This window comes from Siphateles boraxobius, unplaced genomic scaffold (assembly GCF_051911475.1).
Source record: "Siphateles boraxobius isolate OS27281-9 unplaced genomic scaffold, OSU_SipBor_1 25, whole genome shotgun sequence".
Classification (NCBI taxonomy): domain Eukaryota; kingdom Metazoa; phylum Chordata; class Actinopteri; order Cypriniformes; family Leuciscidae; genus Siphateles; species Siphateles boraxobius.
The window spans coordinates 26,238,534-26,255,000 of record NW_027508866.1 but is presented as its reverse complement, the minus strand read 5'-3'; the positions used below and the strand labels follow the sequence as shown (position 1 = coordinate 26,255,000).

General features: G+C 36.3%; 2 protein-coding genes across 7 annotated transcripts in view; both read right to left on the bottom strand.

Moving 5' to 3' along the window:
* The window catches only part of slc38a9 (solute carrier family 38 member 9), a 15,964-nt gene extending 15,343 nt beyond the window's left edge, over positions 1–621 (bottom strand). Inside the window, exon 1 of the mRNA XM_077243381.1 lies at positions 506–621. The gene's annotated coding sequence lies outside the window, so the exon portion shown is untranslated. The remainder of the gene's footprint in view (positions 1–505) is intronic.
* Positions 622–2,964: 2,343 nt separating this feature from the next.
* The window catches only part of ddx4 (DEAD (Asp-Glu-Ala-Asp) box polypeptide 4), a 49,942-nt gene continuing 36,439 nt past the window's right edge, over positions 2,965–16,467 (bottom strand). For 5 of the 6 annotated variants that reach the window (XM_077243375.1, XM_077243380.1, XM_077243376.1 and 2 more), the window contains 4 exons: positions 5,243–5,342; positions 4,800–5,070; positions 3,819–3,926; positions 3,313–3,536 (listed from right to left, as the gene is read on the bottom strand). In XM_077243375.1, coding sequence (XP_077099490.1) covers positions 3,453–3,536; positions 3,819–3,926; positions 4,800–5,070; positions 5,243–5,342 — 563 coding nt within the window. In that variant the 3' untranslated portion in view covers positions 3,313–3,452. Of the gene's footprint in view, positions 3,537–3,818; positions 3,927–4,799; positions 5,071–5,242; positions 5,343–16,467 lie in introns of all 6 variants that reach the window. The other variant, XM_077243378.1, reaches the window with a different exon arrangement.

Genomic DNA, 16,467 nt, shown 5'->3' with positions numbered 1-16,467 from the left:
ATTTTACTTCTGCATATAAACGCCATTCACTGATAAGCTGAAGCTCATAATATCATCTCTGCTGTTTAAGACACTTTTGAAAGTCATATGACATTATCAGGTGTTATTATATGACCCCAGTAGCTGCTATGGGGGAAAACACCCATTCATATCCAATGTCCAATAGTGAAATATGTCTATACTCAGTTTAAGACACCTGCAGTTTCTCTTCAATAATATGATAGGTAAATCATAGCACGAATGTGAATGTGTGAATGCATAATTTTAAGCCCAGCCAAAGTATATGAGTTTAGCCTATAACGAGAGAAACAGATTAACACATGATTCATGCGAGCATTACTGCATACACTGAAATGCCTTTACGTCAGCTCAATCTGTCATAAACAACACTGTCAGATATGTGGCTTTCTGTTTACATATCAGTACGCTTCACAAGATTATCGCTTGTTGCTTTACTTTTTAAATATAAACTCATCTAAAAAGAAAGTTTTAATTATAAACTTACCAAAACCAGACATAAACCGACAATCTGCTCAGACAAATGTTTTGAAAAGGAAACTCAGTATTTAAACGGCACATGCCTGTCAGATGACGCATGGGATTAGTAGTGCGGATTTAACGGATACACAACGCATGTGGAACGTGAGAAAGAGTTCAAACAACTACATTACCCACAGTTCCCCAGCGGGCGGTAGTGCATACGCGATGGAAGCTGTTCTGAGAACAGATCTTAATGTAGATCCAAATGTGTCCTTTTAATGTAGTAAAAGTTATTAAACACAAAACTAACATTTAATATTGAGTTCCTGAAATCTTTAATCAGCAAAGAGTCTCATTTATTTATTTTATAGTTTTTTCTATTTATGTTTAAAATATAATGTTTATATTAAGCATTATAATCTTATTGTAATAGTATTGCTGTTGGTATTAGAAATTACTCAAGCTCTTACATAATTATTAGAAATTATAAGAGTTCACATGTGTATAATATAGGCCCCAGGGCAGTGTGGTTCTCCAGGGCTTCAGAATACTTCTAAGGGGCTCAAGATGACTTAAAAACAAATAAATAGGTCAGATGACTAAATATACAGATATTTCTTATTTCAATTCACCCCTTCAACGTCATATAATTCCATGGGCATGTTATAAAAATACTTTTTTCTTATTATGCAAAATTCATATTTTATCGGTATAAATTGAGTAGAAATGTATATTTAAAATCCTTACTCAATAAATCTCAAACTGGAAAAACCATGAGGCTGGGGCTCCTTGAAGGGTCATATAGTGTTTGTTTCTCTAATGGATACCAAAATACACTGTAGCTGAAAGTCACCTTAAACTCATCGTATCTTTAATAAGTAATGGACAAGTATTAATGATTTGTGCCAGTCTTTTGAGACTTCATGCAATGGACAAAAATAAATGGTGTAGATTTTAAAAATAAAAATACAAAAATGGATTGATAATTCACGGTGTTCCTTAAACCTCTATGACCATTAAAAACTACTGCCTCTTCTTTTCAGGACACAACTCAGCTAAACAAACCAGAGAAGCAGGACTGTTTATTTACAGTTGTTAAGGGCTGCACAATATATCGAAATTATCAAAATATCACAAATGTATATATCGCGATATGCATATTGCAACAGCTTGCAATAACTGGGGTCATGAACTCAGAAACTCACTCTGCTCTTGCTGAATAACTTTTGTAGCTTTAATAAGAATCAGGATATATTTCATTCATAGTGAAAACTAAGCAGTGTTTTTTTTTTATTTGATTATTCAGTTTCTGTTAAAATAAACCTAGGCCTACCTGAAACCCTAAACCCCTTGGGTTACACTGATGTTAACCCTTGTGGACATTTTTGGCTTTTTCGATAACTTTGTCTATGTTAATGCTAACTGCATAAAATTTGCCACAGGTGTGTATTTTTATTGGAATTTTTATATTTCACCCCATTTTCTTTTAAAAAATCTATTTGGCACTAGGTACACAAAATACTCCCTCAGCGTCGTTTTGACAAAAATGGCCCCATTGAAACCCATTAAAACTGCGATTTTTAATCCCAGAGCAATTTAACTATAAAATTATGCAATTTTGATTAACAGGCTTTCATTATGTTGGCATGGCTTCACAATTTAAATTTTTACCAGATCGTGCCATATTTTCAGGTTTGGCCTATAAAGCAAATACTCGCTTTATTCCAGTTTTCTGTTTCGGCATATTAGAGCCAATTGGATAAATTGTGCAACGATAATTGTGTGGGTGTGTTGGTATGGATGTCAGAGTGTGGTTAGTATGGGTGCTATAAATAAATGTGTATGTTTGTTACATTGAGAGAGAATAACTCAACTGCAAAACAAATCCAACTACTGTGCACCAGTGGATTTTGCTGGCACCCAATGGGGAAAATCTGTTACTGCGTCCAAACAAAACCTTACTGAAAGCTCTTTTTTTTTTTTCTCTCGATATCCTCAAATTTGGAACAACTTGTAGATTTATGGCTTTGAATTTATATCAGTTTTGGAGTTCAACAAAATTAAAATTTGACAGTTTTTTGACATGGACATTTTTGTCCTCTGTAGCTATGTGTAACTTTTTTTAATTGATGCACAAGGGTAATGAAACACTATGCATACATAATGGAGTGACCCAATACTGGCCACTACTGATCAGATGCTATGGTTAAGGGTTACTGTGTGAGAAATTATTTTTGTTTATCATAGCTTCCATAAAATACAGACGTGGACATTGATAGAATCCATTATCATGAAAACCTCAGATTCTCACAGTAGCCTAGTTTTACAACCATACCAGACATGCCCCTCTCCTGTAAACACAAAGCAGCTTGTTGTTTAAATATTTATAGTAAACGAAAACTGGAGCAATATTTTAAAATGACCCTTGAGATTTCAGAAGACCTGCAGACCTGAACTGTGGAATCAGATTTTGAAACAAAGATGTCCGGTAAACAATCACTTTATTTACCTTTATCTAGCAAGGTACATTGGCAAAACAAGTTTCTTTACTTGTATACTTTGGCTTTAAGACGAAAATGTCAAGAAAAACAACCTGCAAACTGTCACATTTAACAGAACTGATTGATAAGATACAACTGTAGGAATGAGCTTCAGGTAAAGACTTACAAAACTCAATACTCTCTTAGCAAAGTGTTAAAATGTGACAACTTAAAACAAATCCACTAATTCAGTTGTGCTCCAGTCAAAACAAGTGATAGAAAAAAAAATCATCAATCCAAACTGCTAAAAGGCATCATGTCTTGATTAGTATTTTGTCCTTGAGATCAAACCTACAGCTTCAAGAATGTGACTTTAAATGCAACAGCTTTTGTAATGCTACCTTAATCACTCAACTTAACAAACATGTCGGAGAAATGAATAAACTCAAAAATAAAAGTTAATCTGTATAAGAACACAAGGTGTAGGAGTATTTATTCCCATTCCTCGTCATCGGCTGCGGTGGATGCTGGGTTTGATGCTGCCGGCACCGGCTCGTCCGTCTTAAAGGATCCTCCCTGCGAACCAAACCAGAAGCCATTCAGACACGCATCACTGCAGCTGAAGCTCAGGACAGGGACAGTAAACTAACTCTTTTATTTTATTATTTTATTTTTTTACAAATAAAAATGTATATTTATACATATATATATACATACACACAGCCTATAACCAATGTATTATGTGTATATGTGATGCTTTGCTTTATTATTTCATTGTATGTAATTTTTGCTATGTACTTATATTTTTGATACCTTGGCATTAATAAAAAACTCTGGATAGGGATGTGTGTGGCATACCTTCCGCGTGTCTGTAGACGCAAACGTTCTCCCCCGTGGGTTGAAGCCTGTTGTCCCATGAGCACTGAAAGCTATTTCCTCCAGCCATTTGGGAACCGTCTGTTGAGCCTGCGAGACGGAGGTTTACGGACATTATTTTGGCATTTACATTTTATCATTTAGCAGACATGAAGCACGGTGTTTTTATATATATATATATATATACACACACAATAATGTGTTAGTATTAGCTCTTAAAAGTGATAGCAGCCTAATGAGTCTCAATTTTGAGAAAACAAAATCACTTTAATTGGAAGGAATCAGGATTAATGGCCTCTGATTAGACTTTTAGTCCTGTATAAATTGTGTCGTTTGATTACTGTATTCAGTGTCTGTAGTTTCTGTTGTAATACTAGTATTAGACATACCCAAAAAAAATTAGTTCATTTGTATCTTTAGTCTATTTATTTACTTTTAAATTTAATTCAAAGATTGAAATCAAGATTCCCTGGGTTGTATAAACTCTTGAGCAACAAAATTATCCCATTGTAGAAACACAAATGAATGAGAAGACATTTAGGTGAGATGTGTAATTAAAATATATACATTTCATTTGTTAAATTTGCTAAACGGTCAAATATATAAAAGACTTCTTTGTGAGCATTTACATTAAAACATGCAGTTACTATGCTGACTATTTTGACAACTGATTGTTTAAAGCAATACTGTTATAAATATTGAAAATATTCCATGGGATTTATCCAGTCTGGTATATTCTTGATAGTACATCAAAATTGGGAAGATTGCTAGTTCATGTGAGCTTTGATATGTTCCCGGTATGGCAAATAAATAAAAAATTGGTAAGATCATGATACAAATTGTGGATCGGGATTGTTACAAGATCGTAATATTAAATTTTGGGAAGGTTAGCGCACCCTCTGGCAGTGAACTCCTGGTGAAACCACGGCTGTTAGTGTTTGAAGGAATGTGAGAAGTACAAACCCCTGAAAGGACTTTGACCAGAGAGCGAGCTACTGGAGTGTCTGACTCTGGGTTAAAAAATGACACAGCCCGACCAGTGTTCCCACAGCGTCCAGTTCTTCCAATGCGATGGACATACTCATCGATACTGCTGGGCAGGTCGAAATTCACCACATGCTGCACATGCTCAATGTCCAGGCCTCTGGCAGCGACGGATGTGGCCACCAGCACCGGACACTGGCCTGTGCGAAAATCACTGAGAGCTTTCTCTCGCTCCCGCTGCTCCCGGTCACTGATCAGAGAAGAAAAGTGTTCGATTAGAAGCGAATCATAATACCATGCATCAATGATTGATTACCATAAAGAATCGCAGTTCAGGGGTTACTAAGCTACTTTTCAACACACAATCAGAAAGAACAGGTTATTGTGGGAGGAGAGAGAGAAGAGAGTGGAAGATACGGTACCCATGGATGCTTGTAGTATTGATCTTCTCCTGACAGAGAAAAGTTGCTATGAAATCAGCACTTCTTTTGGTTTCAACAAAGACCATTGTGCGTTCAGTCCCTGTAATTGCAAACACAAAATGGCATAAAATTGATAATTTAATGTCTTGACAGTGAAAAAGTTACCATCTGATGTTATTTGGGGCTTTCGCACCGGTTAATTGTAGGAACTGCCACCAGGGTGATTACCCAAGAACTAATGGTTCTCTTAGTAACATTTTCCTGGTTGCATTCGCACCGCCAGTATGAACTCTGAAGTGACGCAATACACGCTTGTTGTGACTCTTATTTTGATGTCGCTATGAACACCTGGGGCCTAATGTATCAATCTTGCGTACGCACAAAAACTTTGCGTACGCCAGCTTTCACGCTCACGGTCGGATGTACAAACAGTGAAATTAACGCGAGAATGTGGAGGAACGCCAATTTCATGTCTGGCGTAAATACATTTCTCAGTTTTTGTCCGTTGGCGACTCTTACAGGCAATGAAGTGAAGTTGCAAACATTACACAACGAATTGTTCAACAAGTGTCGCACTACCACCTGTGGGAAGCATTGCTATTAATTTGCAATTTATAAAATAATTGACGATTACCGGTTTCACTATAAAACACGATAAAATGTACTGACGGTTAGTATTATCGTTTAAACTTTAATTATCATTAAAACAGTGTTTGATTATCGCGATTTTAATAACTCACTGTATATCCTGTCCAGCCAACAACAGTTCAGCAGCGCGCAATGTATTATTTTTTTATTCGAGAAGGAATGGCGGGAGGCAGAGACCGTGCTCGGGAGGTATTTCAGTCTTTTAAGTCGAGGACCAAATCTGAGCTGTGGTCCTATTTTGTCTTTTACAAAAGTCCTGAGGGAAACTTATCGGGGTTGGTCACCCTGTCTGCAGAACATGCACAAAAAAGTCACTGCAGACACACTGTTGTAGCGAACGCAAGGCATGTTAACTTTGACTTCAATACTAGAACTACGTCTGGGAAATAGTTGGGCACAAAATGTTGTTTTGAGTTGAAATATTTTATCTCTCACTTGAAATAAACGAAGCTTCCGCGAAGAAAAGTTTGCAGCAAGTGGCTTTGAGCCAAAGACGAACGAACAAGTTCAAACAAGACTATTAGAGTGACATTTAAGGGATAATGTATATTCATTGTACAGTTATTACACCGATTTTTTTTCCCACATAATTATGGGGACATTTAAAACATCAATCTATCAATTCAATCTTACCCATTATAAATCCATATTGTACAGCATACAAAACAAACGTCCAGACAAGAGGATCACAACAATATTTTCAAACTCTGTAAACAATAAAACTCTGATTTCATTTTCAATACAATCAAAAACGGAGACGCAAGACGTCAAGTTGTATTTGAATGAAATGAGAGCGCGCGTCCGTTGTGATAAGTTAGGCTACATGGATGTGAGCTGTTATGCGCTGCTATTGACAACGGTCATTATGAAGGAAATGCCACAGAATATTATCTTCCGTAACAAATAAAACAAGCAAAATGTCTTTTGTTTGTTGATTTTAAAATATAAAACTTTATATTTGTTTCAGTGTTGAAACAAATAGTCATCATATAGCCTACATAAATATAGTATGTTTTCAGTGTGAGCATCAGTTCTTTTTGAACACTTTCATCTCGTTTTAACAAAACCGTGATAATATTGATAAATCACGATTAGTGATGCACGATATATCGGCCGCCAATATAATATCGGCCGATATGGTACATTTTTTACACATCTGTATCGTTCCGATGTCAAAATAGTGCTGATGCGAACAGGCCGATAATCATTCCTGTGTATTTGACGTGTGTAGGCTGAGATGTTTGTTTATGTGCTGAAGCAGGTGCTGGAGGCGTGGCTTGTTCTGACTGACCAAAGTATTGTCGCGCTGGAGTTACGGGGTTATGATGTAGCAATTAAATCACCTCAGACACGCACGTAAATACATGTTTCACAGTGATTATTACTTTTGTTAGATTATTGAATAATGGCATACTCTCGGGGGGAAATTATGGTGAAAATGGCTTTGAAACGTAAACACCAAGATCAAGGTAAGAATGACACATGACACGGGTGCATAAAGATAATCTTTAAAATCCAGTAATAGCTAGCGGTAGCCTTTAGCTAGCGATGCTACTTCACAAACTAGACAAACACGTTTCGAGCCATAATTAACAACTTATCTAGTAACAAGCGCTGCATTAGAGCAGGCTTGTAGGATATCTTAATTCACAGCCCGTAATACAAGGCTACATGTAGGCTAACTAACATTACAACTGAAATAAAATGCTAGCTCTCGCCTGTCAATGACAGTCCACTGACTGAAAACTACGCGAGCTGGTTGGTTGGAGCCGCAACGACCAGCAGCAGGAATGTTGTAATTTAGAGCTTAGCTTTTGTTGAACCCTGGTTAAAATCCATGTCAAACAACCAACGAGAAAGCAAATCCATTACAATGCGGAACTACTAGATACAGTTCTTTAGGGACACCTAATCTGTAGCCCGACCGTGTGTGTGTGGCGCGCGTGAGAGAGGCGCGGACGCGATCGAACAGTGGAAACATACTCCGTCATTTGTTCATACAGGACATTCCAACTATTCTCACTACTTCAACTTCTTGTTTATACAGGTGAAGCCATGTTTTATCATAGTGAGTCTAATAGAGTTAGTATTGCTTACATTTGAAGTGTTATCATAACATTGTGCTATAAAATAGAAGTTAAGGTCTTTTGCCTTCGTAGGACAGTACTGTACTTTAAAGTTTTGAACTGTTGTACTGTTCACAGAATACAGTGACTCGGTCTCAAGTGAGTTAGATGTTTATTGAGAATACTCAGGGTTGGCTTATTCATAGTGTGAATTCAGGACACACTTGTATCCTTTATAAAAATGTATTTTTATATAAATATTTATTTTTTCTTCTGAAAATCTGATGACATTTTGCACACGGGTAAATGTGCCCAATATCAGTCATTTCTGAAAATAAATTACAAGTAAAAAAAAAAATGTTTTGGAAAAAAGCTCTTTATTTGATTATCATAAAAACGTGTTTTCTATACAGAGATAGACATCGGTAAATATCGGTATCGGCCAGAATTTTCACATCGGTGCATCACCAATAACGATAATTTTGGTCACTATAATCGTGATATGAAATTTTCATACCGTCCCATCCCTAGTCTATGGCAATGGCAGCTTTGGCCTTCGAGGACATTGCTAATGGCAGAATCCGAAGAGAACAAGTTTTTAGGGACAATTGATTTTCTGGCCCAGGGTGATGACTGGCTTATCAGCCGTTTCAGATTTCCAAGGGCTATCCTCTTGGAGCTCTGTGCAGAGTTGTGTCCGAATCTAGAGAGAGTGACAGCGAGGAGCCACGCAGTCCCCGTACCCTTGCAGGTGCACTTGTTTTCCTGGCCACTGGTTATTTCCAAAGGGAACTGGCAGGCCACTCAGGAATAAGCCAGTCGTCTTTGAGCTGGGCAATGCCAGCGGTATGGGTCAGGATCATCCGCATGTCTACCAGGTATATAAGGTTCCCATATGATGCAGTTGACCAGCCAAACATTAAAACGCAATTTGCAGCGATAGCCAGTTTTCCTAATGTAATCGGAGCGATCGACTGCACACACATTGCTATAAAGGCACCATCTGAAGAAGAATTTGCATATGTGAATCGGAAACATTTCCATTTAATAAATGTGCAGATATGTGAAGCACAAATGCGCCTATCAAATATTGTGGAAAGGTGGCCTGGGTCAACCCATGATTCATACATCATTACAAACAGCATGGTTGGGATGAGGCTCCCAGCTGGCAGGATGCGCAATGGGTGGCTTCTTGGTGAGCGATGCATTTAAAGTTATGGTTCTATCTAATTGTATTTTTTTAATTTTCATTTAATTAGAGATGCACCGATTACAATTTTCTAGGCCGATTCCGATTTAATGAGTTTTGCCTGCCGATACCGATTTTAGCCGATTCCGATTTTATTTTTTCGAACCACTTTACAGCAAACACAAATATTTATTTTCTATCTTTTCTTTAATTAGAACATTTTACATATAACAGAACATTTTATGAACAAATTAAATAAAATAGAACAATATAAATTATTAATCCTGGTGTGGGAAAAATACACAATCTAAGTGCAGTGTTATGGTATGGAAGAATCATTTTCATTTCCATATATTCAACTAGGGATGCACCGATGCTCATTTTTTCACTTCCGATCCGATCCCGATACCTGATTTGGATATCGGCCGATACCGAGCGCAGAATGATGCGCTTGAAGCAACATGGAGTCACAGCGCGCAGCGCGTCGAGTCCGCATTGAAAAGTTCAACGCACAAAGGAAAGACATATTGATGCGTAGTGTATTGTACAGTATCTATCTATGCAATAGTTTATTCAGCCTTTTCTTTTAACAGTTTTAAATTTCAGTTACTGTGTGCTTGAAGAACAATTATAGTGCTCTCCAGTGTTGTGATCTAACAGACACATGTTAAAAAGTAACATGATTAAGGTACAGCAAGTCCAGCAAGATAGTCATTTTATCCGAAACCATAGAGCTTTATCTACAGATCAAGTATAATAATAGTAATTGAATCATCTTGGAGAGTTTCATCGAGTTGACTGTCATAACCGAACGCGACGCGCTGTTGCTGAATGAAGAATGATTGACAGCCGCAGCGAAGGGAACAGTTTACGTGATCTTGAATTTAATGACTTAAATATTCATTTCTATCTCACATTATACTATAGAATGGCTTCAGAACACTTATAATATAGTGCACGAACACTTAATGGTGCTTAAATAATACTTTTGTGGTGCTTAACAATAACACAATAGTAAACACACAATATCGGATTTAGATCGGCCTCGTCTGACCGATACCCGATCCGGCAAAAATGGCTGTATCGGAGCCGATACCGATACTGGATCGGATCGGCCCCATCCCTATATTCAACTAAAAAATAAAAGTGATATATTTACTTATTTAGGAAACTAAACTTCTGTATGACAACAGGTAATGGCATAATGCCAAAATAATATATACATGGCAAATAAAAATAAAATATAGCCTTGCAGTATAAAGATGTTTCTCAAAACACACAGGCCTATTGCAATCACTTGTACATCAATGGCAAGTTTTATTTCGCAAACAGTTGTTCACTCGTCTGCCACATGTCCAGCCAGGCTAAACAATCACTTTAATTGAGCACGAGCAAAGCAGCAAAAATAGACTCTGCGCCGAAACCCCGCTTCACTGCTGATCACGCGACGCTCCTGCTCGACGCTCACGCGTTGCTCCTGCTCTCGGTGTGAATGCACTCATTGATTAACATGTACTCAATTTTACGTTAATTGGGATGTACAAAGAGAACATGCGTGGGATCCTTCGTACGCAGAGATTCATACATCTGTTTTTTTTGTGCTTACGCACATTTCCAGCTTTGTCCGTACGCAATGTTTTAGTATGAATTCAACGCAAGTCTTTGTACATGAGGCTCCAGAGCCTGAGCTCACAGCGCTCGCATTCCCGAGTTCATTAGTTTATGATCTCTAACAGTCCTGTGTAATAGATTTTTAGATAGAACAAAGCAGACAGTATATGAAAAGTTATTAACGTACACCGTGTGTTTGATGTCCAGTGTTGCTGAGCAGAAATAGTTGCTGAGCTTTTTTTTTTTAAGATGGCAGATTCAGTATTAGTGAACACTAACATCCCTGATAGTTCCTATAGTTCTGGTTTAGGCAGACTCTGAATTGGGATATAAATTAGTTCCTGCAAAAGGAGTTCCTAGTATGAAAATCGTTCTTATTTCCTGCGGTGCGAACGCGCCAAAATCCGGGAACATCCTCCAATAGGTCTAGGAACTAAGGCTGGGCGATATGTAAAAAAAAATTATCGATAATCGCCTTAAATATTGCGATATCCGATTATATCGTCTATCCAAGCCCCGCCCCCAACACACCCCGCCTGAGACACTACGGACATAGTCAACAAGTCATGTTTGGCTACAATTTATCTAATGATAGCCTGCGATTTAGCGATTAAAAACGTCAAATATTTTACCTTAGTTTGAGCTTAAACGAGCATAAAATATTAGCTTTGCTTTTATGTTAGTGTTGCTAATAATTTCCACACTGTTCTTATCACATCTGTGTGTGAAACAATTTCATTTCGCGAGGAGAAATGTTAAATACAACTAAGCAGAAAAGAAACAAATTTGGTGATAGAATGATGAATGCATGTTCATGTTGATGTTATATAATATATTTGTTAGTCTAAAATCAGGAACCAATAACGAATTGTTTTCGTTCTGCAGGAGCAAAAATGTTTTTTTTTTGGTTTAGAGTTCAATGGTGATCTTATGCCGTTTACAAAATAAGTATAGCTTTATTTATTTAGATACATATACGTATATGTATAACGCTCCCAATATAGCCTACTGTAACGGAGCTGCCAACATTGTAAACTCTGAACATGTGCATGATATATTCAAAGCAACTTAATGTCTTCAACCGTTTGCAATATATAACGAAACATTTCATTTTTAATTTTAATTACAATGGTCATATTTGTCCATATTGATTAGGCCTATTTATAATGTGCAACATTTAAATTAAAATTCAGAAACGGGTAAAGTTACTTCTACAATTTGTTAATCTGATTTGCCTGCAAACCAAAATAAATTAGGCCTACACTACTTGATTATATGATATTTTTTTAATTGGATATATATCTGCTATTCCGAATTAACAGGATAGTTAATTATTTTCATCTGCAGAACAGAATTGTATAAACGAATAGCATACAAATAAAAAAAATCATAAATGATCAAGAAAACCAGAATTTTTTTTAAACAAAATTACGAAAGGATAAATTGTTTTTCAGGGAATGCAAGGTGTGTAGCCTAGCTACTATAAATTATAAATTAACTAGGAAAATTGTGAGATTTAATTCTGAGTGTATTTGTCCGTGCATTTTGACAGGGTTCCTGCACACTTTTTAAAGTCAAATTTAAGGCTTTTTAAGACCTTTTTAAGACCCAAAGAAATCAAAATTAATACCGTACATTAGGGGTGTGCAATATTGACAAATATATCTAAATATTTTAAACGTTTTGTTGACAATAATTAGATGATATTTTACTGTGTGTTTTTGTGCTGGTGCAATGGCTGGTTTAAGCCTGTTGACATCAGACTCAAAGATATTCATATTTTTCATAGTCTATGCAGTGGTCAGTTCACAGTAGTGACAAATTATTAATTGTGCAATATTTGCCACCTTAAAATGATTTCCAGGGTATTTTCACCTATACAGGTCCTTCTCAAAATTAGCATATTGTGATAAAGTTTATTATTTTCCATAATGTAATAAAAATTAAACTTTCAGCTTTCATGCTGATCATTTTGGCATACAGCTCATGAAAACCCAAAATTCCTATCAAAAAATTAGCATATTTCATCCGCCCAATAAAATAAGTGTTTTTAATACAAAAAAAAGTCAACCTTCAAATAATTATATTCAGTTATGCACTCAATACTTGGTCGGGAATCCTTTTGCAGAAATGACTGCTTCAATGCGGCGTGGCATGGAAGCAATCAGCCTGTGGCACTGCTGAGGTGTTATGGAGGCCCAGGATGCTTCGATAGCGGCCTTAAGCTCATCCAGTGTTGGGTCTTGCGTCTCAACTTTCTCTTCACAATATCCCACAGATTCTCTATGGGGTTCAGGTCAGGAGAGTTGGCAGGCCAATTGAGCACAGTAATACCATAGTCCGTAAACCATTTACCAGTGGTTTTGGCACGTGTGCAGGTGTCAGGTCGCTGAAAAATGAAATCATCTCCATAAAGCTTTTCAGCAGATGGAAGCATGAAGTGCTCCAAAATCTCCTGATAGCTAGCTGCATTGACCCTGCCCTTGATAAAACACAGTGGACCAACACCAGCAGCTGACATGGCACCCCAGACCATCACTGACTGTGGGTACTTCACACTGGACTTCAGGCATTTTGGCATTTCCTTCTCCCCAGTCTTCCTCCAGACTCTGGCAACTTGATTTCCGAATGACATGCAAAATTTGCTTTGATCCGAAAAAAGTACTTTGGACCACTGAGCAACAGTCCAGTGCTGGGAACAGCCTATTTTTTCAGAAATTTCTTTGTGTCTTACCCTCTTGCTTGAGGGTGTCAATGATGGCCTTCTGGACAGCAGTCAGGTCGGCAGTCTTACCCATGATTGCAGTTTTGAGTAATGAAACAGGCTGGGAGTTTTTAAAAGCCTCAGGAATCTTTTGCAGGTGTTTAGAGTTAATTAGTTGATTCAGAGGATTAGGTTAATAGCTTGTTTAGAGACCCTTTTCATGATATGCTAATTTTTTGAGATAGGAATATTGGGTTTTCATGAGCTGTATGCCAAAATCATCAGTATTAAAACAATAAAAGACCTGAAATATTTCAGTTGGTGCAATGAATCTAAAATATGTGAAAGTTTAATTTATCATTACATTATGGAAAATAATGAACTATCACAATATGCTAATTTTTTGAGAAGGACCTGTATATGGACATTCTTTCTAAACTTATTTAGAGTTATTTAGATCACCTTTTATGTCAAAAAATAACATTCAAATTAAATTATACAGTAATTATACTTATTTATACAATAATACTTAATTACACAATAATTATACAGTACCACCGTTACCTGTCAAATTAAATCAATCAAAAACCATCTTTGCAGTGCAGAGGTGACAGAAGCGGCATCAGAAGTGGCATTAATATTTACACTCCATTTACAATTGCATAAATAAAGCTATGAGATAGTTTTTTTAAAATCAATATTCAAATATGAAATGATTTCTAATTTTAACGTTTTAATTAAAGGGTACTTTAAATATGAAACTAAAACCGCCAGTAGGCGGCAGCCAGTCACTGTCTTAATACCGTAAGCGAGTTGAGGGAGTCATTCATTCAACCGATTTGTTCAAACGGCTGATTCATTCGGGAAAGAAACAAGTGATTGTTCATTGAATCGTTAAATTGACTCAAAACGTGGATTTCAGTCAAGAAATCATCGCTGTCTGTTGCATTGAGACTCTGCTACGGTTTCATTTTGAAATTATTGTCGGCGAAATAAAGGGAAAAAAAACAATATTGTCAATATGGTGTCTAAATAGTAACTCAATGTTAATTTATTTTTAATTTAACTATTGTATAACAAATATATCACACTTGTGCACGGGAAAACGGCACTCTTACTGATTTGATATTCTAATATAAGAACATAATATGATATAAATATAAGACAAAAACTAATTTGGGGACATACCTATTAATGCACACATCACGCAGTGAAAGCACGAGAGACAAATGTGATGTCAGAGTGCCTCGTACATCGTTAAAACAATGATTACAATATAGTAGACAATACACATCGCACACCCCTACGCATATAAAGAATGAACTTACGACTGAACTGACTGCCAACTTTCTTCTCTCCTCTCTCACGTGCAGGAGACAGACGTTATTCTGCCGCGAATGTGATGCGCATTGTCACGTGAACAAGCAAATCCACAAAGATAGAATAATAAAAAAATAATACTACGCTAATTAGATAGTTTTTATTTGGAAAACATTTAGATATGTCTAAGTCGAAGTGTCATCTAAAATTTAAGACCTTTCATAAGTAAAAATAAGACTTTAGATTTTTAAAATATAAGCTCATAAAAAGTCTTATTTAAGACTTAAGGATCCGTGGAACCCTGTGTGAGAGGCAGCTCTTTGTAGTGCGCAGCTCAGAAAAGACTTTCGTCTTGCGCTAATAGAATTGCGATAATTCTACCAACTAGCCTATACAAATATTTTATTCATGTTAACGCATGCGAATAAATATGTGTATAACTAGGGCTATGTAAAATGTCATTTTTTGATATTGACTATAATCTTCTGTAAACAATGTTGTAATCGACATCGCGATACTTGCAAGACATTGTCGATAATACGATAATTGTCATATCGCCCAGCCCTACTAGGAACTATGAAAAGGTTCCTCCGTTGCGGAAGCCCCTACATAATGACGATTCAACATCAGTTTTGGGATTCAATTTAAAATGACAGCTTAATCGACGATAGACAAGTTTATTGATTAATTGTTAGCATCCCTACTGATCACCAACGGAATCATTCTAGTTCAAGAGTCAATGACGTGACACTCATTTTTGTGTGTCCATATGGTTGTCCAATTTAATAGGGTTAAGATTTCAAAATAAAATGGCAAATTACTTGCATACATTCTCTGTTTTGAGGTCTAAAATTTCTAGTTTTAATTTATTTTGAGAGATTACTTGGGGGATAATTGCAAAAATGTCAATGTGGTGTAACCATAAAAACTTTGTAACAAATAATTGAACCGTTTAAAAAAAGGTGAAACTCTCAAAACACCATATCAGCTAGTTTGGCATAATCTTAGATTAGAACTATTTAACAGTAAATAAAAGTAAATGGAACACCATTGTTCTGAAAATTATAAATATATTAGTCAAATCCTGAAGTGTCAAGGTTGTGTAACCAACATTAAATTAGCCATTTTGTTGATATTGTGTAAGACGACTGTGTGACAGGAAATTATATCACAGAGAAGGACCCCTGGTGACACTAACTGCTGCATGCAAATGTTAGAAACTCTTTAAAATGTGAGATAATTTGACATTTTTAGGGTATGGTTCGGTATTCTTAAGTATGTCAAATGGTATGACCCCTGGAATAATTGATAATTCATCATCATTATAAAAAGGAGTATTAACCTTTAAAGTGATTTTTTAAATATTACCACTACCAAGACCACATGCTTACATTGGTGTCCATTATAATGCCTGTCAAAATTGATTTTAAACTGAAATATCAAATGGTGTAACCGGTTACACCTATTGACTCCTATTACAAGCCTTTCTGTTAGGGGCCAATTTAGTCAGATTTCACTAGTTTATGATAGTTTTAAAAATATAATATAAACTAAGCATACAGCTAAACTAAACTAACGTGATCGTTATAGGCGTTTAAACAAAACATCAACTTGAACATATTTTACAATCGGAATATCAGTTTCATGCTATAGCTAACTCATGTGAATATTTTTAATAAAAAAGGAA